This window comes from Falco punctatus, assembly GCF_963210335.1.
Source record: "Falco punctatus genome assembly, chromosome: 11".
Taxonomy (NCBI): Eukaryota; Metazoa; Chordata; class Aves; order Falconiformes; family Falconidae; genus Falco; species Falco punctatus.
In genome coordinates, this window is record NC_137591.1 from 2,940,168 (window position 1) to 2,967,269 (window position 27,102).

At 43.3% G+C, this 27,102-nt stretch overlaps 1 protein-coding gene across 2 annotated transcripts in view; it reads right to left on the reverse strand.

The window, feature by feature from the left end:
• CACHD1 (cache domain containing 1) overlaps positions 1 to 26,803 on the reverse strand; it is a 112,559-nt gene extending 85,756 nt beyond the window's left edge. The window contains exon 1 of one of the 2 annotated variants that reach the window (XM_080407236.1): positions 26,345 to 26,788. In XM_080407236.1, coding sequence (XP_080263362.1) covers positions 26,345 to 26,554 — 210 coding nt within the window. In that variant the 5' untranslated portion in view covers positions 26,555 to 26,788. Of the gene's footprint in view, positions 1 to 26,344 lie in introns of both variants that reach the window. The other variant, XM_080407237.1, reaches the window with a different exon arrangement.
• Positions 26,804 to 27,102: the final 299 nt, after the last annotated feature.

The following is a 27,102-nucleotide window of genomic DNA, read 5'->3' on the forward strand; positions in this document are numbered from 1 at the left end:
TGTCATTCACGATTGTTAAATGAACAGCCTACACTATTTCCTAATTTAAAATAATTATTTCAGCCTTCTAAAAACTAGTTTTGCTAAAATTATTAGAAATCTATTTACCTTTTACTTAGCAACAAGAAATTACTGACCCTCAGTTTAAAAATCAGCATATGCACTCTTCTGATGAGCTGATGATTAGCCATACTGAGATGAACATCACTGGAATGATTTCTGTGCTTGAAAATGGATGCTACAAATTAGCAGTTGAAATCTGTAAGAATTCCAGCCCCCCCCCCCCCCAAAATAAAAATCTCTAAAGGCATTTCACCTGTCCGAAGACAACACCTCAGGTTACAGTGCAGGACTTCTTCAGTTTCCACACAGGCACCTTTTCCTTAGCCAGTGGAAGAGCTTTTTGCAGCTATTTCAGTGTATGGGATACCCTTCGCCATGTGGCCAGATTCCTGTGGTTTCACATTAAAGCCATACATCCTCAGAGACACTGCAGGAAGAATTTTCTGCTGGGGGTGTCCCAGATCTGTCACTGTTTACCCTGGGAGTTTTCAGGACAGAAACACACTACTTCCCTGCACTACTACAAGCTTTTGTAAGCTGTTATTTTTCAGAAGCCTTTGCAAAATACACTTACTAAAGGATAATGAAGGCTGATCATTTGATGAGAGCACCAAATACATGCACACAAAACAGTGAATAAAAGTATTATACAAATACACAAATCAGATATATATTTCTCAGTGTGGTTCCTCTTCGCCCAGTGAAAAGAGAGAGAATTCTTTTTAAAGAAGATGTATAAAGACTAATTTTTGTAATTTATACTTGAGTTTGCAGACACACATGGTGTAGATTGAGTAGCATCACCTGTTCTCCATTTCCTGAGTTCCTCTTCTAATCTTCAAGGTATGACCATATTCAATAACCGTGCTCCTTTGACCCTTTGAAAATACTCCTATTTCTTACTCAAGTTCAACTTATTTGTGAAAACACTGAGAAAAGGAGCAAGGACCCTGCAAGTTGCAAAGGGTTTTGTTGGTTGGGGTTTTTTTTAAGAGATTACCAAATGAGAAGAAAGCATGTTCTTTTTCTAAGACGACCTGGAACCCTTGAACTGAATATTCACTGGCTTCTGCAGGTTACTAAAAAACAAGTAAGACAACAGTGGATTTAATCAGTTCAGTGTGGACTCACCCAGGTGCCAGCACAACTTGACTCACGGGGACAGAAGACCCAACAAGGCTCCAGAAGATGCTGTGCGGGAGGCACTCGCATCCCCTTTCCACCACCTCGCTGCCCCACGCCGCCGCTCTGCAGGCAAATATCCTTAACACTAGACTTAATCATTTGTCAAAACATGTAAATATATCACCCACCTTTCAAGGGGACTCCGCTCAATAACCTGCTGCAAGGAGTGACCTTTTATAAGGTTTGGGCAGTAAAGATGGAAAAGCACACAGTTAAAGAGCCAAAACCTTCCAGCACCTTCCAATGCAGACCGCTAATGATACCACAAGCATCGTTACTGTACCTAGTCACGAAAGGATGAGTCAGTGATCCTCATCTGCACTATCCTTTTACACTCCCAGAGATGCAGGCAAACGTGCACCCCATAGACCTCTTTAACCTAGTTAGCCTCAACTGCCAGGATCGTACGGCCATTCCACACTAGTTACGGTAGAAGTTTATTTCTGGATGTTTAGAAAAAGTTCAAGTTTTTAAGGGACTGTACCAGTATGCAATCTTGTCATATGACTATTACCCAAGCCCCCAGCTCTCATTAGAAAAACTGCATATTTCTAAACAGACCGGTCCTTTAATGCGGCCACTACTACTGAAAAATAGAGGAAGACGTGCAAGAAACATCACAGTGCAAAAGCTGCAAAGCAAAGCAAAGAGGAAAGAAGAAAAAGAAAATGGCTTTCAGGATGTTCAGAAACAGTCGAGATTGATTTCATTTTTTTTTTTAAGACAGGTTTTTACTCTATTTTGACTTTGGTTTACCCCCAATGCAAGCTTCCAAGCCCAGAGAAGAGAGCAGACGGTACTGAGAACAGCACTATCCCAGCTGTAGAGGACAGAATTAAAATCTCGAATTGCCTGACATCAGATTTATGTTTTGTAACCTAAAACACACAAGATAGTTGCTACAAACCTACAAGCACAGTCCTGGGACCCTGCACATCCACACAATCTCATAATTTATGTTCAACATAGCACAACACCATGAAGACAGGAGGAACAGAACAAACAACAGAATTTGGGAGCAGATTTCCCCTGTAAAAAAGGGGGTTTTGAACTGGAGGGAACCAGCTTTTCAGGAAACCCCCCCCCCCCCCCCCCCCAAAAAAAAAACCCCAGGAAATTTATAATGGTAGTATTAATTCCTTTTATGACATGACATCGTTGCCAGTTGGGTTGTACCTATTAAAAAGATCAAAAAGGACTCATAGGCACACACATTGTTAAAATTAAAACAATGACAGAGGAAATTACCATTTTTCATTCCTTCTGTAAATATTATTTCAAGCTGCTTTTTCACAAAATATTTACAAACTCTGAAGCAAGCTCCACTGCTCCTGGTAAATGAACACAATTACAACAATTTCTGTTTCAGAACAGAAGTGAATTATTTGACCTTTTTTTTAATCTCAATTAATGTTTAACTTTGTCTAAATAAAATATTTTGAAACCTCTGGAGAAAAGGCTGCTCATTTACTCAAAATAAATCTCTGCTGCGACTTCTTCCAGAAGACACTACTTATATCAACTCGTTTATTTAAGAAGCACACATGCTGATCATGTGCACAGTGTCATCTTCATTAAAAATAATCAAGAATCCCTAGGCAGACATTTGCACTTGAAATTATAAAATCTCAATGTTTCATAGTACTACAAGGTTTCCTAACATTCATTCATATTTAATTGTTGAGGATGTTTCAGTGCACATAAAATATATATCAAAGGGGCGTTCAAATTAGACTGTTTAGTATCAGCTTCTTCCTTAAAATAGTTTTTATTTCATTTTCAGTAAATCATCCAAGCTTTCATTTGTTAAATTTAAACAAATTCAGAAATACAAAATGTCAATGGAAAGCCCATACTTCTATGTGCCGCTGCACTACAACAAACAGCGGTTTACTAAAACCTGTAGTTCTTTTATTATATAATAATTCCACTCCTTATGAATACATAATGAATTGTGCTGAACAGGCATCAAAATATTATTCTGGTGGAAGCACAGCTTCCCACGTTGCAACTGCGTACAAAGCAAGGCCACAAGCTTGCCAAGCCTCACCGGGTGCATGAGCCCAACAGGACTGACTGGCAAACCTGAAATTGAATTAAGGATTTAAGGCTGTACAGAGACCACCTCCAGCTCAGCAACCTAAATAAATTCCCTTTCTTTGCTTTTCTGTGCAATTATCTATGTGTTGTACATCTGTCTTAACACGTGCAAATGATGCTGTAATCCACTTTGCTATCAGGATTAGCGAGTTTAGACACCAAGGAGAAATAAAGGCATTAACGCTACTTTGAATGTAGACAGAATTGAAGTAGATTAATGCTACTCAGGGAATAAATATTCCTGTTGTCAAACAGTTACTACTATGCTGCTATCAGTATTTGACAGCCAGAAAGTGGGGAGGGAAAAAAAAAATTATTGGACAGGGAAATTTTCATTACACTGATACTGATAATTTATCTTATCGAATTAATGAATTTTAACTTTAATAAATTAATAACTTACTGATAACCCAAATTAACTTTACCTCCCTGTTTCAGCATGCAATCTGTATTTTAATTTCCAAAAGCCCTCCATGGCACAATTTAAATGCATGTTTTCACAATACAGTTTTCGCTACATAGAGACAGTGGGAAGCGACAGAGCTACGCTGAGAACAGCTTAATACTTCTGTCTCACCTCCCCAGATTGACTTAAATTCTTTCTACGGCTTTTCACTGAAATCTAACAAGGACACAAACACAAGGCCAAGGTTACAAAATCAAGAGCATCAATTTTTAAAATATCCAAAAAGTGATGTCCATCCTAAAAAGAGATATGATAAAGCACAGTAAGACAAAGTAATGGCATGAATTTCAGCATTAGAAAGAAGTCACAGAATATAATTTTTAAAAAGAAAAACTAAATCTTCTGAAAGTTCTGTAAATCCTATCCCCATGCAAGGCAAAGTCCTTCCTCTAGTCTCTCACAACACATTAAATCAGAGTTTTAAACAATATGGTATGCTCCTGTTTCTCCCTACACTTGCAAATGAGTGATTAATAAGCGGCAATGTGAAACAGCTGTATCTTACAGTGGATGGTTTACAGATTTTCACACTGTATGTGTATATATGTAATATTTTTAAAGTGTGGCATTATGATGTGGCAATTATAATGATACCACCAAGTACAAAGTAAATGCCACCAATTCAGACCTGTACATTCCACATTTCCAGGCGACATCCCTGGTTTTGCAGCATCCCATGCTCCCACATGCCAGACTTGGCTCCTACCTGCTCCCTCCTCCACTGCACTTCCACTCTCATCCACAAAGTGAAGTTTCTCGTATGAGCATCATCTCATAAAAACATAAATTATGCGGACATAAAACGTACCACAGTATGTGCTCTGCTCCACATGTTAAGAATTACGAGGTGGTGACCTCCACATCAAACTACAAAAAAGTGGAATGCTAACCAAATTCTCCCCAAGCATGCAGCAGACAGCCAAGAAATATCCCAGTGTATCATCTGAAGATGAACGATAATTACTGAAGTTTAAAACAGTTTAGGAAAGTATTCTATTTGATAAACATAGCAATCACTAGTTGCTTATGTTAATTCAATATTTTTTCATATATTTGCATTCAATTTCCCCCATTCACAACCACAAGCTATTATTCATACAAAAGTGATTTGAAAAGCTGATTTCTTGCTGCAAACTGCTCCTCTATTCAACCAAAGCAGCAAGGACACAGGTTTTCTTCAATCGGGAAAATCAGAGCAAAACCTTTACAATACTTTTCAAAGTCTAAAGTGCATTTGCATGACAAAATTTGACAATTACAAGGAGTTGGAATTTTTTATATTTCCTTACACAAGCAATACAGAGAATGAAGCAGAGAATCATTTCCAGATGGTGTCCTGGTTTGCTTTGGTTTGTCAGCTCTACAGGGTTTTGGGAGGTTTAGTTGCTTGATCCGAGAACACTAGCAATTCAGATACGTTTTTTGTCCAAACCAGAATTAAATATGTATCTTCCTCCTACCCTCCTTAACCTTCTACCACGTCACTCTGCACCCCCCTCCTTGCTCGACACCCCCCCCCCCCGGCCCAGAGTTATCAGGAAAAAGTCTCATTTAGTTTTACTTGTACAAAATGCAGCCCACTGCAAAACAATGAAAAAAAAGAAGCCATAACTTGAATGACCTATTGCATCTTTGATTTTTATTTGCAAAGAGATGCAGTCATCTTTAATCTAGATGATTAAAAAGTTAATTTCAACTGTAACACCTGCCCCCTACTCTGTTATTTCATAGGGGAAATATCAGTGTTCCTCTCACTTGAGGCAACTAACTGAAAAAGAGTAGGAGACTCATACAAAAAAGCTATCAAATGCATGAAGTGTAAAAGAAACTGGGGGAAAGATGGACCCTAAAAAAAGTATATATTGGTTTAAAAACAACAACAACCACCACAAAAAAACCTAAACAAAGTGTTCTAAGCATTTATTCCATCTCTCCAAGGATAGAAGACGCGTGCTAACCTTGGGCATGGTAGGCTTTTGCAACAAACACAAGTATGAAGACAGCTTTCAGCTACAGAAATATTTGATGGGTGGAAGCTCTCTCTTTTGAAGGAACCTGCCTATTCCAAGATCAGCACTAACCAGAACCGACCCTAAGCCCTGGTTAGGTTTCCACAATGTTCTCACAGAATCATAGACTGGTTTGGGGTAGAAGGGACCTTAAAGGCCATCTAGTCCAACCTCCTGCAATGAGCAGGGACATCTCCAACTCAATCAGGCTGCTCAGAGCCCATCCAGCCTGGCCTTGAACACCTCCAGGGATGAGGCATCTACTACCTCTCTGAACAACCTGTGCCAGTGTTTCACCACCCTCACTGTGAAATATTTCTTCCTTGTATACATCTTCCTACCCTCTTTTAGTTTCAAACCATTATGCCTTGTCCTATTACAATAGGCCCTACTAAAAGGTTTGTCCCCATCTTTCTTCTAAGCCTCCTCTAAGTCTTGAAAGGTTCTCCTTTACCTCTGCAGACCAGTCAATCTGCAGAGTCAATCAAAATGCCATCAGATCTAAGGCCTGTTTTTTAGAAACACAGGTTTGGGGCACAAAGAAATCTCTGCTATCAGGCTTAAGGGTCTTTTTACATGTCTCTCTGTGTATTAAAATACTAATAAGCAAGCCCTGCAATTTGTGTGTTGCGAACACAAATAGTTAATAATTTCAGATCTTTTTTTGTCACTGTGCATGCGTCATTCTCGTGTAACGAGTTCTGCTCAATGATTATTGCTGAAGTTCAATCCCAGCAGCTTAGGCAGCTGCTCCGGCAGCAGCAGGGCAAGGAGGCACCTCTTGGCAATGCTCTTTTCATACCAAAACAAAGGAGAATGAGCTTCTGAAGGACAAATTCTTTGAGGCTGGCATACAATGATGACCCGTCTTTAAAAGTGGCAGGTTTTAAACCACAATTATTCTTTACCTCAAATGGTGTAGTTATATCTACGAGGGCATAAGCAGCAAATCTGCCTTAAGAAATACTCACCCTAGCACTTCTGCTATACTGGCACCACTGTTATCTGGGGCTGTGCTGAACCCCTGTGACCCCAGGAATTCATTTCAAGGATCCAGTTTACACCACAGCCCCACAAATAGCTGTACTAACACTACTACTAGTGAGGCAAACCTCAGCGGAGAGGTGGGGCAAACAGCCAAGGACGGAACCTCTGAAGTTCTACAGCTGCAACACCAAACCCACACGGTATGCACCAACACTGTTAGCACCTGAGGGGCGTCAAGCATTCAATACAGAACGGGCCACTGTATATCCAGCAGTAACCACTGGGTAACTATCTCTGAGCTGCCAGTATTGCGGGAAGTGGTAGGTTCCAACCCGAATTTGCTACATGAAGAGATGAGCTGGCATGCAATAGGGGTGGCATGGTGCAATCTGACTTCCAGAAACGAGCATAATGCAGCTGGACATGCAGAAATTCAGAAATCGTCACAAAGCATGTTGCAAGAAAGATGACTGCTAAAAACAGTATTTACCAAGTGGTACAGCTGATGAAATATAAAGTCCATCAGGTAGTTTTTAAGCCTAATGCTCATTTACTCACTGCTTTGTGCTTTGCTGAAAGCATACAAGACCCTTCCAAGGTAAATAAATCACATTTGCAACCCCCTTGAGGCACTTACACCATTACAGTGATGTAGACAAGTACTAGTGAAAGAGACCTTTTTTCTCTCACCTTTATCTTCCCTGTAGCTAAACTGCACTTTGCTTAGCTCCAATTTATTTGTTCTATAGCCTTCTGAATAGCTGCATTTAAGATAAACACCCTTATTAAGCACTTGCTGTTCCATCCATTCTGAAGATAAATATTTAAAAAGGTGCAAAAAAGATTCCTATCTCCTGCCTGCTAAACATTTTCCGTACAAAGTAGTCATGAGAATACAGGGCTCCGGCAACAGCATCTATATGAAATGTGTGTTTTCTTGAGCATTGAATTCAAAATCATTATTAAATTGCCACTTCTAGAACATCTTGTTACCATTTTTTGTTTTCAGGTTAATTTCATTTGATCTCGGATAAAACAGATTTGTTAGAAGAAAGGGACAGGGAAAGAGGTACAATCGTCAGGGTGGCAGGACCTGTAGGACTGTCACAGCTGCTCAGGAACACGCAACCTTCTGCCTCTCATGTACAACAGCAGATCTATTTTATTTCAGCCTCTCAATGCACTTGTAATGCCTATTTCCTGAGCAAAATAGTTGAATATATACTCCGGGATCAATATTAAAATTTCAGCCTGTGAAGAAAAATAAAGGAGTGCCATAAGAAAGCTCCATACTGACAACACAAGCAGGAGATTGGATTTCAAAATTTCAAAGTGCACAGAAATTTCTGCCAGCTGCAGACACTGTTCCTGGGAAATGACACTCTTGACACTGCACCATCACACAGGAGTAGCAGCAAATGCCACGCTTTATTCATAAAGAAAGAAACATCTTCCAATTTCTGAAGGCAGGGAACACCTATTTCTCAAAATCCTCACCAAAATTCACACATAAACCACAATATTAAAGGCTCTTTCGGCAGAGAGAGCTGGAAAGAGTTGGTAAAAACCCACTGGGATTATTACACCAGAAAATACTGAAATTGCACAGAGCAGCTAGCCTCCTGCGAGGAGCACGATTAGCACGTTAGTTTAATTCCTGCGCATCACTCCAGCCCACCTGCATTCCCGCAGTGTCAGACCGTGGCTCTTTCTTCATGTATTAATTTTACATGTTCCTCTCTCGCAGGCAGGCAGGGAGCTAACGAGCAGTCCCCCAGGCTTAGTCTGCAGAGGAAAACTGGCAGTGGGACTGCAGCTGTTGCCTAATAAGATCTTCATAGGAGAAGGCAGAGGAGCTGCCCAACGCTAGCAGTCAAGCTGGTTTTAGTGGGGTTTATTTATTTACGTTGAAGCAGCCCTTTCAGACAGTAAAGCTCCTTCCTTACCACTGCAGAAGTTATGAGGGCATAATGGTATAGTGAAAGGGTCTTACATCAATCAGCCGGAGCTGTGCCAAATTCCTCCAGACCCATCTCCTGTTGGCTGTTTATCGATGGTGCAGCAGATTTTTATGTTCACAAACCACTGAAGTCTTTGTGAAAGACTAGCAACTCTTGGCTTAGATAGCTTTCATTGGGGAGATCCTAATCTCCTGCATTCAAAATAAGGCTTGCTTTGATACTCAGGAGATAAAAAAGCAGACTACTGCACTTAATTTGAAGTATGCCAGCCTAGATGGCATATTCTGCATAGAAAGTTCAGAAGGAGAAAAACAATGCATGGAAAGCAACACTAACCAGCTGGAAACACTTCCAGGACCACCAGGGCCATGGAGAGTACTTAAGGTCCCAAGAACAACAGTGACCTCAAACCATTCCCACAACTTTCCCTTCCAGGCATTCAAAACTTCATGGGAAAACAAAGGTAACCCACACACAGCAGCAAGCAACACCTTAGGTAAGGCAATTACCTTCTCCATCTGGACAGGAAAACACCTACTGAAGAAGGAGCAAGCCATGAAAATCCATCCAACCGTTCATGAAACCGCACCCTCATCAGTCACATCTCGCTCTGCAACTCAACTTATTAGGATTCCTTCAGGACTTGTCCCTCAAATCAAATATACATGCCAGACACCAATTAGTAACAGGATCATAAGTTTATCAACTTCAAACACCCACTTTTGGAGGTCAAATAATTTGTTCAGAGATCTGCAGCTCCCAAAGTTAGATGGCAGAGGGAAAAATGAACACGGCAGGACTGTATGATCTTTTTCTCTCCAGTTGTATGGTCATAGGGAACCTGTACTCATTTCATACTGTTTCAAGTCCCAGAAAGTAAAATAACACTTAACCTAAAACTGTCTGAATATCTAGCATTTAATCTGCTTTACTACCTGAGATTTGAACCATTTACCAAAAAAAGTCCTTGTGGTAAAAATTATTTTACATAGAGTGAAATATATCACCTTTGCCATGTCTGGGAAGGCTACTGTTCACCACAGATTTTACATGTACATTAACACCCTGATCAGCATCCCCACTACCAGCAAAGAGACTTCTCAGATTTAAATTTATATTCCAAAAAGATAAATTCTTCTGGTTTTGCACGGTGACATTTTTAACACACACAATTAGAGGTGGAGCAAAAGCAATGATCTAAAATGGGGACATCCATGAAGTGCCCTCAGATGAGCTGCAATAACAGCAGAAAGCAGACCTGGCTGCACGCTGCTGTAACTACACATCTTTCTGGGTAGGAACATACTGAGCAAAGGAAAAAGCCAAAAAAACTGAGAACACTGCCATTTTCTTGGGATTTTTCTAGACAGAAGCAAAACCAACATCACAATTCACAATTCACAAGGAGCAAGAGGTTCTGTTCTGGTTTTACAAATTCAGTATTTATTAATGCATCCATTCCAGTAGATTTTTATTTTAAATACCTGCTCACCCCCAAAAGCCACATTTATGCTTTCAAAGACTCTTAATTTTCCTTTCACTGAGGCATTACTGTATTTCCTTGTCCTTGGAGAGTTTTAGCTGGATTATACATATGTACCAAAACACAGCTGTTCCACTTCTTTTCTCCTTTATTTTTCTCACACAGAAAAACCTGCCTCTATCAGCCACCCAATTAGCTGCTCACTATCAAAAGACTGCTTTGGCCTTTCATCTTGTTGAAAACTGAATTCAAGTGAGAGGGTGTCATGGAAACTGTGTCTCAGGTCATTTCCTGTTTCAGTTTTTACTCACCAAAAATAAAATAGTAATAACAATAATAGTGGGGGTTTTCTGATAAAAAAAAATATGAACAGTTGTTATCCCAGTCTGCAAAGCATGCAGTAGCTATTAAAAAAGAAAAAAATTATTATTCATGAGAAATCTTCATCTGACAACCTGATTTTCAATTCTGTGGTCAACTAACTCTTCTCTAAAGAAACTGAGGATCAAATGTAAAAAACACAAACCTGCAGCAAATATGCAATGAAATTATAATGAAAAAAATATATCTAGCTTTCTGAACATGTATGCTTTTTATAGTTCACAGTACTACCATACAGTGTACACTGTGTATGTTTCTCTAAGTATTTCACTAAGCAAGTAGGATAGAAAGGTGTTAGATAATTATGCAGTGCATTGCTATGACACCACCGAAGTTTGGTGCTTTACCTATTCCAAATACCTCCTTTTATAAACTAACAATCTCAATTACCTCTTGCTTTTGCAAAAACAGTGCAAAGCTTGCTGAATTGATTACAGAAGAGTTGCACTTGACTGGTAAAGCCATAGAAAACCTTATAAAAGACACCAAATTCACAAACATGACAAATTTCAACATGCCTGAGGTTACAGGTAACATCACATTTCTGCAACAAGCCCACGCGCATGGGAAGGCCAGTGCAAGGGGACATTTGCAGGGATGCAGCACCTATTTTTGTTTATTCATCTGAAACCAGCAAGATGTTAACAACATGAATGTTCACCATGAGCCCACATGCAACATGCTAAAACAGACTGGCTACTCAGGTGATTGCCTGGAAGTTCACGCTCCTGACAAAGTTCCTGCCAATATTAATCAGAAATTACTTAATTCCCTCAAGTTCTGAATGTTAAACTTTAGCACCACCTTACAACACACAGCAATTAAATGAGTCACAATCCCACACTGTTTTAATAATGGCATGGTTTGGAGGACCTTTCATCAGGAGAAATTTGGAACAGGGACACTACGGCAGAAAAGTGCCAATTTATGTATATCCACATTACTGGGGAAAGGTCAGCTTCTGATTCCAGCAACCAGCGCTGCCATCTCCAGTTCCTGAACCCTGCAGGACATAACTCCTTGTTTCTTTTTTAAATTAACACACTACAACCACAGGCTCTTAGAAATTCCAGGTTGTCTATCTAACAACACAAGGGCAGTACTCAAAATTGAAAAGCATATTTATATTATTAATTTATATATATATGAGAAAGCTCACAAACTAGGGTGCTTTTATCTTTAAGATAGGTGGTAAATAAAAGTAATTGAAAAAAAAAATCAAAATCACTCAATGATTTAAGAACGCCTTAGTCCTTTGTCAGATTTTCTTCTGTTTTCATGAAAAAAGAGAAAGACACCACAAGGTTGCACACATAACCATGTAATGCACTTCATTAAACAGAGCTAAATGGCAGGGCTAACAGGGAAAGACAGACAGCCTTCTCTTAGAGAAGGAATTAAATCAAAGATATCACTTATATGAGAGCTTTTCTTTGGTAAGAGGAGATTGAGGAAAGTGCACAATAGCTGGAATGCATCCATTTACAAACATGCCTAGCAAGGGATTATGCCTCCATTCGAAAGCTAACAGGTTGGTGTACACTTGATTTTACACAGAGAAATGCTGTGTGCTCATGCTGGGACTGCTGGCCAAAAGAAGTGTTGAGTGATTTCTCTCAAAAAGCTTTTTTCAACTCTCAAGATTAAATTCTCAAACAGAATAGTGACATCAATGCATAATATTCCAGTTTATCCCAAGACAAGTGCTTTCAAGTCATTACAGGAACAGGGAGAGCCCAGCCCACTGCCTTTCACCCCCGATTCACTTCAGATTTGGCCACACATGTTCCTCTTGCGACACTTTCCAATATAATACCTTCATACCTCTTTGAAGGTACCTGGGTGTAACCCAGTCCTCAGCTTTCGCTCTCAGCCACCGCACAACCAACTGCTTTACCCTTTGGGGGAACCCGCAGACACCCAACTCAAGCCAGACACAGACCTACTTTTGCTCTTCCTTGACACCATGAGTTTCCAGCTGTGATCGCAGCTGAAAACCCACTGGTAAATACGAGGAACTGGATGAAGGCAAGGTGGCTGGGGTCCAAGGCAAGGAGAGGTGAGGTACACTGTAAGTTACTGCTATCTGTCTGGAGGTACCCAACCACCAGCAGCCCCTGGCTCCTTCCTCATCTGGCTGTTTTCTTAGAAATGTGTGAGCAGTATTTGTACAGCAACCAGCAAGAAAGAGCATACAGAACACACCTACCCTTCCCACCAGGCACAGAGCATCTGACCAAATCAGAAACCCTACTCCAAAGGACCACAGTCACATCTGTCAGCTTTATCATCCTAATCAAAAGTGTGAAGCTTTTTTTGTGCCCGCCCGCCCCCCCCCCCCCCCCCCCCAAGAATCTCCTCCGTGAATCTTTACTCAAGATATTTCCAAACGGGAATAGATTTTCTGGGGTCCTCACTACAGGACTAAGGTGTAGCACTCTCTCCCTGCAGCCCCACAGAGCGCATCAATCAGCAGCAACTGCAAAAGGGGATGTCTTTATCAGAGAACTTAAGGACTTTTTTTGTTGTTTAGTTCTTGCTATTGGGGGAAACTTAATTAGGTGTCCACTAGATTCTTATTCTCATGAAGACATTTGCCAGGTCAAACCAAACAAATCCTCGACCTTACAGCCTTATTTTTTGAGAAAGAAAACCATTTTCTCACCAAGAATCCATGGTGAACCACAGACAGAAAAAAAATACCAAAATCCAGCCAAGAGATTAAACAGAAGATGAAAGACAACATCAGATCTCAATTTTTATAGAAATAAATAAATCTAATGCTGTTCTGGTAAGTGGCCATTACAGACAAACCTGATCCATGAACCAAACAAGAAATACAGGGACTACCTGGGCTGAGAAAAGTTGTCTCAATTTCACCGGGCTGGGAAGCCGCTATTGTTGATGCAGACCCACTTGTGCTGCCAGGGTAGCACAGAGCTCATTGCAAATGCAAAGCCCCAGCTGGGGGTAGGAAGAACTAAATGTGTTAAATGCTCGGCTGGTGAGTGCCCATACCAATCACCCCTGCGTCGGCGAGCGGGGGTTCCCTCCCCCACTCCACCTCACTCCCCATTATTCTCCATTCAAGCTGAAAGCGAGAAGGTCTTTTCCTCTGCTGCTCGGTGTCAGCCAGACTTGGGAAGCTCCGCAGGAATTGCTGAGAGATCCAGAAACGCACAAAAGCCTCCTTCCACAAAGCCCCCTTTCATCTAGGCAGTGTGTCTATTAAATAAGTTCTGTTAATGTGCATACATTTTTATAAAGAGATTATAAAGTGAAGACTCAGTCACTAACTCAACTACACAATAAGATTTTCAAGTCTATTACTAGAAAACTGGGGTTTAAAATGAGTAGCTGGGAATGCTTTGCAACTCCTCGGCAGTAATACTCGAATAGGTCTGGTACCCACAATGAGAGCTTAAGGTGTACTTTCTACATTTTAATGCTTACATTTCTGTATTTGGTGACACACAGGCACCTCAGACCACGACCACTCTGCTTTGGGCACTGTTCAGGGATAAAACAGGAAGGACGATTCAAGCCCAGGCAGCGTACCTGCACCAAAAGTGATGCTCAGAGGACAGACACAGCAGGCTGGCAGTAGGAAAGCTTAAAAACAAACAAACAAACAAACAAACAAATAAATAGCTTTGATTAGAGCTTGTTCTTTTAGCATGGCATTACAATGAACAGGCGAGCTGCCATTCCTGAGTACTTACTCCTGCTCTCATCAAAACTAAAGTAGTAAACAGCCACTTTCTCCACTTTCTCCGTTATACCCCTTTCTTCATCTTCTTCCTCCCTTTCCTTTGCCCACAGGGGCTCAGCATCTCCCAAGATTTTGAATAACTAAGTCAGGTAGACATAAATTCCTGCCAGCCCTGTAAGAAAGCAAGTTATTTTCTGTCCACCAAAAGGCAAAAAAACCTAGAATCTGTCTTTTTTCTTTCTGCATCAAAGCAAGGCCACAAGTTGACAATCTTCACCAGCATGGGTATGGCCATACGCCAGCTTCACATACCGGCCTTTGCAGGATCTGCAGCTAGCCACACTGCCAGCCCGCAGACTTGCTATAGCAAGGTTTTAATATTTTAAATGTATTTTTGGACATGCAGGCAATCAGACTTAAGGTTAGAGCCAGTGTTAGCGTTGGGCCCTATTTCAGAGCAAGAATCCCAAGAAGGCTATAAATCTGTTTTCAGTATTAAAATGAAATGTAATTTCCTAGCAGCGGTGGCAAAACCCAGCCCAGCTCCTCATTGTGGGCACAGAGGAAGAGTGGATGGTTGCAAAACTGCTGGGTTTCATCAGGCAGACAGTGCTCTGTAGGCCTATGCATTCACAGCCCTAGGCGTCCATCCAGCTCGCTGCCAGTCCCTCAGGGATATCTTCCATTAAATGCAAAATTTCAGGAGATCTGTCACAATCATGTTATTTCTTGTGCCGATCAGAGAGGTGTGTCCATCTGCCATACCAGAGCTGGGAACTGACCACCTCGGCCCCACACACGTCACATGGAGGAGGCCTTAGTGCTCATCCAGCGCTGACAGGCAGGGAAACCGCTTCCAGCACGCTGACAGTACTGGAAAGCAAGCAGACAGGGAACAGCAAAAACGACACAAAAGCAGCAAACTAGGGAATGGTGGAGCAATGCTGGAAGGCAGCAGAAACCCAGCTCTGCTGCACCTTCGGTCTGCACAAGAGAGCCTTAAGTACAACTCAATGGGAACCCCTTAGGCTTCCCAATGAGTGAAGGGTTGGGGTCAAAGGTCTTGAACACACAATAAGATTTTTTTGTACAGACACACAATAACATATTTTTTTTGTATCAAAGTTGCACCAAGATGTGGATTAATAAAAACCAGCTAAGAGCCTGAAATATGCCTGACCTACACTATATGCACATTTAGCAAAGCAGCTCTCATCAAACTTGGCTCAGAGGGGACAATGCTTTCCTTACATTTTCAAAGAACCCCCAAAACAATGCACTTCTCTACTAAAATTTTTTAATGACTGTGCTATCCCTTTCTAGCTGCTTTTTTTTGCCTCTTCTCCTTTCGTGTGAATTTTCAGGCTCTATTGAATCATCCAGGCAACACACTCGAAGCAGAGAGCACACTCAGCAGGTCTTTCTTACTTTTCAAACAAGCCTTCACCTAGCAGGTCTGCATGCATCTCATCCTGACTCCAAGTCTTCCCTTCCCTTCCCAAAATAGCTGCTGCACCTCTCCTCCTCAAAGAGAAATCCTCCATTTCAAGCACTGAAAACCATGGTGATGTATGTCAGGTTTAATTTATTTTTGGAGGCTGACTTTCTATTCTTGGATATGTATGAAAAAGAAGCAGTTGAAAGTCTGAGGTTGCAATTACCAGAATGTGTTTTTTTTAATGTATTTCTAGACTTACAGTCAACAGCTTACTGAATACATAAATACGAAGGGGGAGGCAAAATTACATTTATGTGACATCATGGTGAATCAGTAGAGTTGTAAAAGTCATTAGATTCATTTTCTCACCAAACAGAATTAAACAACTAGTCATTTCTATTAAGTTAGTTACCTACTGTCATGATTATGTTGGGGTTATTTTAATTTTAGCTTTGCATCCAGTAGTTTTAATGGAAATACAGTATCATCTGTATGTCGGTATCTGAAATGTTAAAAACCAAATACAACTTTCGGAACAAAATCCCACAGTCCCAGCAGCAAGCTCAGCACAGCACGGGTACCTCTGCCAAGAACAGCTGGATCTTCAGCTGACTGATTTTAACAACTTCAAGACCATCAAGCATATCCCTCAGAGCAGCTACCGAAATCATCTAGGGCTACATAAAATACAACAGCAGCAGAATTCAAAAGGAAGAGATGGAACATTGTGATTTACAATGATAGTTTCATTTTAGTCAAAAATAAAACATTAAGAATAGACTACATTGTTTCCCAAATTACACTACTAAGCCGTAACTGACAAGAGAAGGTAGGCTCCTGAATGGTGGTTAGCTTTGTGTTTGCAACTTCAACTTTGGTGAAGCTAAGTTTTAAAAGTTTGCTATTTTCACCTTCCTCCTGCAATGTATTTGAATGTTAACTTTGTTCAAATGGTTTTTTCCTTTTAAATCATGACCTCCTACAAGCCAGACACAAAAGACTGTGTATCCAGGAATAGCATTTTCTAATTTTAATCTAAAGATAAAAGACTTCAAAATTTGCAATTTAAAAACAGACGCCTGACCACTGCTAGATAATGTGACAAATGAGCCATCCTCAGTACTTATTCCTGTCTTCCTGCCTGCACCAGAAAGTGCAGTTTTCCCTGTAAATTGTCCTCTGTAGCCAAACTCCACCAAACCAGACCAAGGGAATGAACCTCTCATCACACGTGACAGACCTGGATAGCCACTGGCAAAAGAAATGAAAGACAACAAAGAAATTCACATTACACATGCTTCTTTAGGCAAACAGTATGCCCAAGGAAGCTGTCTACCTAGACCACAGTTGTAGGATATTTAAATTAAATATCCTTTCATTGTTGAAGTTGCTAAATGTATTATCCTTAAATTAATAAACACCTTTATTTTATGTTTCATATGACTTCCATGTAACACAAAAATTCTGTCTCAAAAACATTGGTTTGGTCTCTCTCAAATATGCCGGTCCACAAGGGCTTGACCGTGCCAGCTGTTGTCAACTGGGAGCTGAACCTGCAGACCACACACCCGCCTTCAGCCTCACTAACAAAACACTCAACAACAATCTAGGACCCACTGACTCGAAGCAGCTCCTCCTCCTCCGCTTTACGCTCCTTGCAACGAGGAGAGATCCTGTGTCTTTCTTTTCCTCCAAATTGTGTTTAGGTCTCCAAAATCAAATGTCAGAAGCCCCGTATGACTTCCGTACTGGGAAAAACAAGGGAAAACAACGTGCTAGTTCACTGACCATGAATAAAACAATAAAAATAGCCTGAAAACTACATTCTTCTGTGCTAATCTTCCACCAGCATTTGCATGCATGTTGATTTGCAATGGACAGACGACCACTGAAAGCAAACACTTCAGACAAACTTCATTTTGCTCCCAAAAAGCACATGCTCTGTAGCCATACCAAGGTGTCTGTGCAGAGTATTCCCAGAAAGTGCTCCTCACCTGATGCCTGCCAATGAATCAACACCTCAGCATCTACTTTTGTCCAAAAAGCATCACATGACGTGGGGTTTTTTTTTCTTCCTTGCTGTTTTGAGGCAAAACAGTGCTAGTGCAAGTCAAACACAACCAGTCTCTGCTGAGGACTTGGGCTATCTCCTGTTGCGAAAGCAGCCAGGTTTGGGATGCACCAGCGAGCTGAACCGCCCCACAGTGGAGCGCGCTGCCTGGAATGCAGCGGAGATGGCATGGTATGCTGGAATGGTCCCTGGCCAGGGACAACTCTGCCATTACTGCTGGCCACACCGCCATCCCAGTGCTGCTGAATACCCCTCCCTGCAGCTGCAGCACTATTTGATCAGTTTTCACACCCATCTGCCATCATGTGGTAAGGGGTAAGGAGAAAAAATGATCACAAGCGCGCAGGGACCGTATATACAGCTGATCTTCTTTGTGCTAACATGGCTTCTGGGAAAGAACTGGTGAAGACCGCTGCTTATTTGGTTAAAATCAAGAGATTTTGCTAGCTTGCTGTTCATTTTAGTATGAAATGCTACCCTCACACAAAAGGAAAGTCTGCTATCATAAAATCTTACATTCCTGACCCACATAATTTGGGGTTCCTTTATTTTCCAACAAAAGGCAAAGAGCCCTCCTGGCTCTCCGCACAACCTTCCCAAGGGCTGGTGAACCCTTTCCAGCCTTGGCTTGGAGCCTGGATTTGCCCCAGGCAAACAGGCTCCCACTATAGCTATTTTGGGGAGTCTGTCCCTTCTCCCCTCCGCCCCATCACCACAAACACCTCCCCAGGTTTTGTTCAATATTACTTCTGAGGGGAAAGCACAGCCCAAGAGGAAATATTTCTAATGCTTCCTTTGCTGAAAGCAAGAGAAGCAGCGACCGAACCAGAGACAGGGAGGTCGTGGGAGCACCTCAGCCCTTTGGTGTGGTAAAGTCATATCGTCACCACCAAGCTGAACTTACCTTCACATGCAATCTGGTCTGAAATCCACAAAAAATGGCACAAAAATACTCTCATAACCCTACCAGGGTGAATGCACAAGAAATTCTGCTTAAGGCATTCAAGCTTCTAGAAACTTTTATGGCAACTTCCAGATGTGTCTATTTTAAAGCCCTTTTCCCTGGCCTCATTCCCACCTGCGACGATCGTAAGTATAGCCAAAAATTCCTGCTGCATTGCAGGAGTATGTGCAAAAGATGGCCAAAACCGGACAGAAAGCACTGGCCAGACAACTCCACAGAAATGTTGAAAGTAAAATTACAGCTTTTCTCAAAAAGGTGTCAGGGCTTTTTTTGCTCTTCTCATGGAGTGGTTGCAGCCTCATTTCACATAGTCAAAGCTGAGCAAAACTGTGTGCTTGGAGGGAAACAGCACTAGTAAAAAGCTGGTTTTATCAGCTGCTTTGGCTGAGAAGCTGGTAAAGGGAGATGTAATAGTTTGGTTTTGCTAATGATTGTAATTGTGCAAATATACTTTTGCAAAATCACTTGGGAGACTCTAAAGAGACCTTACAAGCTGGTAGAAGTGACTCCATTAAAACTTTTCATGGGATTGGAAATGAGTATCATTGACTTGTGCAACCATGATTATTTCAAAAGTCAGCTAAGATTTTTCTCTGCAAAATTAGACATATAGCCTTGTTCAGAAATCTGCACCAGGGAAGAGCACACATAACGCAAGATTCAAGCAATGACTTAGCATGCACTCTATTTTATATAAGAAAAGACATGTCTTCACAACAGACACTGGGTAAGTAACGATGTTATTAAAATCTCTTTTCCATGGGAAGGAGTGCAGAAGGATATCCTTTCAGATTAACACTGCATAGTATTGAACAACAATAAACTACAGGAAAACAATGACTGCAGAATGCAATCCCTCCATACTTTACAATTTTACATTTTATTCTGCATTAAGCCTACAACACAAGAAGAGGTAGTACAGCTATTAGTCAAAACCTCAGCAGAATTTTTGACATACAAAACAAAAACTGATACATCAAATAAGCTACGTAAATTTCAATTTTTAAGCTATGTTATCTGTGTACAGGAAAAATGAAAAAAAAAAAAAAAAAGTTAGTGTTTTCCTATTCAACTACATAGAAATAAATCATTCCTCGAACATTATCCAACCCTTACTGAAGTCCCCAGCAAAGCCCCCATAAGCTCGGATCCATGAAATGTTGCCATTAGCAGGTTTCACAGAGCCAGGCTTGCACTTGGGGAGCCCTGCACCCCAGCCTTGAGCAGGTCACACTGGAGTGCCCTGACAAAGGAAATACAGAAATCCAGAGTACTTCCTTACAGCTGGGCACTCCCACACGTAAGGGTAGTGAACTGACAAGGCTCCAATCATTTCTTTGTCCATTTTTCACCAATAATCAATGAACAGAAAAGAATAATTGTTTTTTAAAAAAATCTGTTAATACTTCCCTTTAGCCACAGACACAGCAGAATAACTGCTAAACACACACACACACACACAAAAGAAGTCCTTTAACACTTTGTATCTCCCTCCATTCTCAAACATATCTTGCCTTTCTGTCTGAAAGAAGGTGAGGCACTCGACATTGCTTGACAGCATTAGATTTTTTTCTGACCAGTGCCTGGCCAAGCTACCGGCAGCAGAGCAGCTTCCCCACTATGTTCAGATCATCATGCACTAACCATTCTTCCCCTACTGAATTAAGCCAAGAAAAAAAGAGGGCTAACACATGCTGTATCTACTTTTGTGCCTTCTTAACATACATGTTATCAGCCCTGCCGCAGCTGAGAGATTCCCAATCACTTCACAGCATACTTGGATTTCTTGCTGCTAATAACCCCTCCAGTCCCCGCCATGACTAGCAGGGTCCTTCATCGCAGCAGTGCAGGGGACGACTAATTATCTACCAACCCACCTTGCTGCACCACACTTGGCAACTTTTATCTGCACAGGACAGCTGCATTCTCCCTGTTTGAAGCAAAATGTCAGTCTCCACTAATGCAACAAGACTTACATCACTAACAATGTCCCGACACTTTGAAGAAACAACTCAAAGCCTAATTAAAAATTCAGATTCGGTCTCCTAAGCGCTGCCATTTTCACTGTCCTTCCACCAGGACCTCTCTCTATCTTTTTGAAATGTTTCATGCTGGAAAAAAAAGAATCCATGTGGAACAGGATAAAAAACTGCTGCAGTCTTGGGCTTTCAGAAAGCCTTGAAAAAGGCTGCTGTAGCTGGATTCAAACCAAGACATAATCATGTAAAACAGATGAGGTTTTACTCGACTGGTTTCTACTCTGTAATTATTACTAAAGGGTGCAGTACTGCCAAATAATAATTAAAACAAAAAGAAAAATACAGTCCAACATTTATCAGCCCTCCTTACTTACATTTTTCTATTGTATTTCAGCTTCACAAGCTGGAAACAACCTGAAAGTAAAAGGGGGGTGGGGGGCGGGTGGGGAAGAGGTTTTCTGTGCTGTCATTTGGCTGAGGGTCCACAGAGGTCCAGGTACATCACTTGTTGTGCAAGAACCTCACAGTCACTGACATTTATTTGTAAATACCCATAGAAATAAGTGTGGAATTGCGTGAAACCCCTGATTTCAGAGATAGAGAACTACAGTTCTGGCATTTCAACTGGTCTGCAGCACAGCTCAAAATGGGATTTATCTCTTCAGAGTTGTAAATCCTCTGCCATTAGCCAGAAGACCATCCCATTAGAAAAAAAACCAATACTCTATTCTGTCAGTGTTCATTTTCAAAGAGATTAAACAAATGAACAGTTCTGGTGACTGCAACTATTTGCCATCACCCAGAAACCTTCAAAGAATGTGGATTTCTCAGAACAAGGGTGTCAGGGCATCCTCCCTATATAAACCCCCGGACATCTCCCTGTCTCCATGTCATTCTGGTCTGTGCATAGTCTTTTCTTCTTGAAAAACCTAAGGCCAGACAAGTTATTAGTAAAATAAATAAACAATACGCTTGCCAATCAACCTGGAGAAACTTGTACTACGCAGTTTGTTATTTTACACATCACTACATCACTTGAACCAGTATTACTATAATAAGGAGGGAAAAAAAGCACCAAACCTACAAGCGCCAAATTGGGAAAAAATGACCAGCAAACTGCTGTTTTCGGATTCAAATTGCATTTTTTTTCCTTCCAGCCTCCAAGATCAGTTATACACAATGAGAAAGGGCCGTGCTTCCTTCACAGAGTAAGCGTAAAGGATTAAGATGGCAGAGCTGCCTTCAAAAATATTCAGGGCCCTCTGGGCCTGTAACTTTTGTTACTATCTGGCTAGAAACACCAACATGCATTTTGAAAGTTATAGAAGCACTTAACAATGCTTTTCATCTTCAAAGCACTGCTCAATCCTTTCAAGTCTCACTGCAAGTTTTATATCCCTGTTTCAGAGGTGGAAATGTTGCCTTGTCCCGCACTATCAAAAAATAGTCCTCACCTTGGATGCCCCATGCAGATTTAGAGGGTTAAACCTTGCCAAAATGAAACCAAATGCTCACAAAAGTTCTGATTTATTCTTTTCCTGTTTTCACCTCCCAACCAAAGAATTTCAGTTGTTTCAACCAACAACCTACTCTGTACTTTCAACCAGGCCAGAGAAGACAGGTAACAGGGATGGTGGTTAAAATCCACCAGCAGACCACGTCATGCCACAACCAGCAATTTATTTTAGTATGATAGGTGCTTAGCTTTTAATTACTGCCGAGTGTCAGCTCTGCCCAGGAAAATATATTATAGGACTGCCACATGAGCCACGCGTTGACCAAGCTCCAGCCTTCTGCGAGTCATGACATTAGTCTATTTAAGATGTAGTCTGCTATGTAATGACAAGTAATACGGCTGCTCAGACCAGCAAGCAGAGACATGAGTGCACGCTGCCTTGCACGGATGCAGCCTGCTGCCAAAAGCTGCTCCCTATAATGATACGGACACTGCCAATGCTGTCAGCTCTAGCTAACAAAAAAAGAAGGTGACAGTTACAGGTGACTGTAGGTACACCTGCTGTGGGCACAGCACCCCGCGAACCAGCGGCTTCTCCTCCTGCCGCTGCCACAGTGCGGCACCTTCTGCCCTGCAGGAAGTGGAGGGAAGAGTGAGAGATCATGGTGTGGTTGTTTCTGGTTAATTTGGAAGAACCGTTGATGAACTTTGGGAAGAACTTATACATAGATCAACTCTATTCCTTTGGGGGGGGGGGGGAGAAGTGCAAGCACATCCACATATGCACCACCCCACACCCTGAAGCATAAAAGGAAATACATGTGATATAAGATACAGCGATGTCATTCACTGTGCTTTTGGTAGAACTGTCAAACAGAGTGGGAACAATAATTAATCAGTGCAACAGAGGAAGCCAGACAATCGAACTTTCTATATTTAACCACTTCTGGAGAAATGACACCCAGGATGGTAATACAAAGACACCCAAGAACCCACAAGTCCTTCTGCACTGCCGCACCCAACACATGTTCTTACCGAGTACTTCGTATGATACAAATGTGTATATTCTAATTTTAAACTTAAATAAGAAACTGTTAAACTGCTGTCCGATACATTCAGCAAATGATGCATCTCCTGATTTGTCACCTGCATTACATTACCCTCAGCTGCTCTACATAGTACCATATTCAAGGAATGAAATTGTATATGAAATCAGAGCACTTACATGTGTGAGAAAACAAAGCATTACTTAAAAGTAGTAGTCAAAGAGACTACACTCATGCAAGTGTCTATAAATAGAAAGCAGTGGTGTGAGTGCCAGAAACAATTGTCAGACTGATGCTGACATCAGAAATCCCTCTCATCCTTCCCTTAGCTTCAGCCTGTATTACAACACAGACGTACATGCACCTCGTTCCTCTCAACAATGCAAAATAATGCAATTTGATTAAAAACACTAAGTCCTTGTTGCTGTTGGACTAATTACATGAAACACTGGTAAAGGAAGAATGTATCACAAGAAGTAGATACTGCACGGAGGAGACAGATCTTGTTTATAGCACCGATGGCTGCTCCAGCAGAAATCTAATCTATTTTCCATCTCCCAACTTCCATATTCATTACACCCTGCCCCTTTTCACAGGCATTTAAGGCTCACAAATTTTGTCGTTCTTCTCTTACCTCTTCCACTTGCTCCTCTAGTGTCCGCTCTGGAGGCTCCACCTCATCCTCCCTTCCTGCACTTATGGAGGCTCTGTCTACAATTTTCTCTTTCTCCAGACTCAAAACACACCCAAACCAACCTCTCACCTTCACTCTACTTAAGCATCTCCACCTGCTCCTCACTCATTGGATGCTTCCTCCCCACATCCAGCTCGACCTATCCTTCCTTCAAAGCCCTCTCCCACCATCATGTCCCACTCCGGCAGCGGGTGACACCACCTCCTGCCTATTACCAGGATCTGCAGACGTGGGAGACACAGCTGGCAAGGACCAAAGCACGAAGACAGCATGCAAGGGAAGCATTAAACCCTGACGCTTCCTCCTCTACAGTTTATGAAACTAAATAAAACCGCATCTCCCAAATGGTTGGTTACTAATCCTTCCTCTCACTACCGCAACTTCCTCTCACTAGGTCCTGATTTAGGGCCTTGCCTCCATGTCGCCCTCTAAACCCAGGACAACACCCCTAGACTTATATCTAATTAAAGCCTGAAAGCTCCATCGTTTTTCTTCCAAAACCCCCCTCCCCTCCTCCTTTCTGCCCAGGTGCAGCCTCACCACGGCACCTGTTTGCATCGCCCTGAGCATCCCCACTGTGCCGACAGTCCTGCAGCACAGGGAATCCACCGGTTGGCACCAGGCACCCACCACCACCTCCCCAACAGCCCTGCGTGAGCGGGGAGAAAAGGATAATTCTGTACCAGCTACACCCGGCCCTGCCTGAGCGGGGAAATTTCTGCCCTAAAATCGAGTGAGAAGCATGGGCTGCAGTGACACATGTCATAACATTTTTCGTTCTACTGTAGGAGGTCAGCAAAGAAGCTTCTAAAATCAGGGGAGGTTTGTTCCCACCGGTTTTTAATCTTAAACAGCTGTAATAATGTTACAGGGGAGAGCAAAGGACAGGCTGCGCATTAGCTTGATGGGAGTTTAGACAGCCAAAATATTAAGCATGTAAAAATAGAGCTCCATATGAATAGGGGTTTCAGAGTTTAACTACCAGTTTCACTGCATTAAATTACTTTGGGGTCTTAAATATCCAACTAACAGTAAACACAGTTTTAACATTACTAGCATCCTGCACACCGGCATCCAGATTGTTCCCGAGTTCGTATCATCCGCACAGTTCTTGGAAAGAAAACCCGGCTCATCCTACGGTTAGCTGGTGTATCGCAGCAAGGTAACAATGTACGTGTTTATGAGTTGCTTTTTTAAAGACAGAAAGTGTTGAGATGATCGTGTGTTGCTTTTTTTTAACACCAGGCAGATTTAGTGCTACAATTATACTGACTTAATTTGCGTTAGGCAGAGACTCTACCATTTACAGGATTACGCTGGGGTCTTTTGAGGGGGAATACATGCATGCGTATGCACGGCACAGGAAAAAAAAAAAAGTGACTTCCTTGAATTCAGTACATCAATAATATACCTTGTTAAGTGAAGTTATTTAAATCCACGTCTTCTTAGCATCAAGGACAAGAGACAGCTCAGTGTTTTCCTGGACAAAACGCAGCCCTAGGAGGCCGGCCAACACAAAGATGTTTCAGAGGTGAGAGAATGAAGCCAGTTTAGAGAAGATAAAAGGCCATTTGGGTAGAGACCCCTGCTGATCCTCTGAAAGTGTCTCCTTTTCACATGGGGAGGCTTTTAAAACTGCATTTGCTACTGACCATACCTTCCCCTCAGCGCCGCTGGGGATCTGATTTCACTCCCCGCGACTGCCCCGGAGGGTCGGTGGCCGATAGCTGGGGCCAGCACAGCCCCCGCACGCAGCACCCTGCGCTGGGCACCCTGCACACGTCACCCCACCAGGATGCAGCCTCCAAGGTCGGGATGCGAATAACTCCTCACTACTACCTTCACCCAAATCCCGACGCGAATTACAGCATCCGAATAAACTTGTCGGGCCGGGCAGCATTTCTTTACCCCAAGCCGAGCGTTTTCGGGCAGGACTCGGCTCCCCGCAGCTGCCGGCCAGCGGGACGCAAGGGCGGGATGCAGGTCAGCCCCACGGCCGGCTCGGCCCCCCCTCCCGCAAACCCGGCCCCTCGGGACTTGCGGGGGGCCACACGCTCCCGCCCGTCTCTATTGTGCGCGGTACAAACGCGGAGCCCGCCCGCGCCCCGCGCTGCCGCCTCAGCCCGCCCCGCCGCCCGCCGCGGCTGAGGGAGCGGGGCCGGGGGAGCCGGGCGGCCCGCGCAGGCGGAGGGAAAGTTTGCGGAGGAGAGCCGGGGCGCGAGGGGGGGGAGGAAAGGAGCGAGCGAAGAAAGGGCGAAGCAGGAATCGGGAAGAGCGTGCGGAGGAGGGAGGGAAGCAGGGAGGGAAGCAGGGAAAACCAGGCGAGGCGCGGGCCGGGCCGGGCCGTACCTGCATGGTGACGACCCCCAGCTCCTCGGTGGCGAGTTTCCTCATCTGGGTGGCCAGAACTTGCGCCTCGTCCAGGATGGAGAACTCCGCCTCGGCGGCGCCCAGCCCGCAGAGCAGCGCCAGGCAGAGGAGGCCGAGCGGCCCCCGGCCCCGCGGGCGGCGGCCCCGGGCAGCGGCAGCGGCCTCCTGCCGCCCGCCGCCCCGCGCCATGCTGCCGCGGCGGGAGAGCCGCGGGCACCGCCTCCGGCCAACTTCCCCGCCGCCCCGGCCGCGACTCCCGCGCCGCCGCCTTCCCCCGGGCCGCGGGGGCCGGCTAGGGCTGCGGGGCGGCCGCCATGCAGGGGGACGGCGGCGGCTGGGCGGGCGGCCGCTGCGCCCCGCGCCCGGCTCCGGGGACACTGCGCGCCGCGGCCCCGCCGCTGACTGAGAGCGGCGGCGGAGAGACGCAAACTGCGGAGCGGAGGAGGAGCGGGAGCGGCGGGGCCGGCAGCGGCGGCGCCGCGGGGAGAGGCGGGCGGGGGCAGCGCCCGGCTCCCCGCGCCCCCCACCGCCCGGCCGGCCCCGCCCGCCCCCCGCCGCCCGGCCCGGGATAGGGCTGCGGCCGCCGGCAGCACCCGCCAGCCCCGCCTCGGAGCGTAGCGCCTTCTGCGTGCTCTTTTCTAACCTTTTTCTGTAAACGTTTTTTTAACCTTTGTTTTAAACCTTTTTTCTTTACCTTTCCTTTAAACCTTTTTTTTTAACCTTTTTAAATCTTTCTT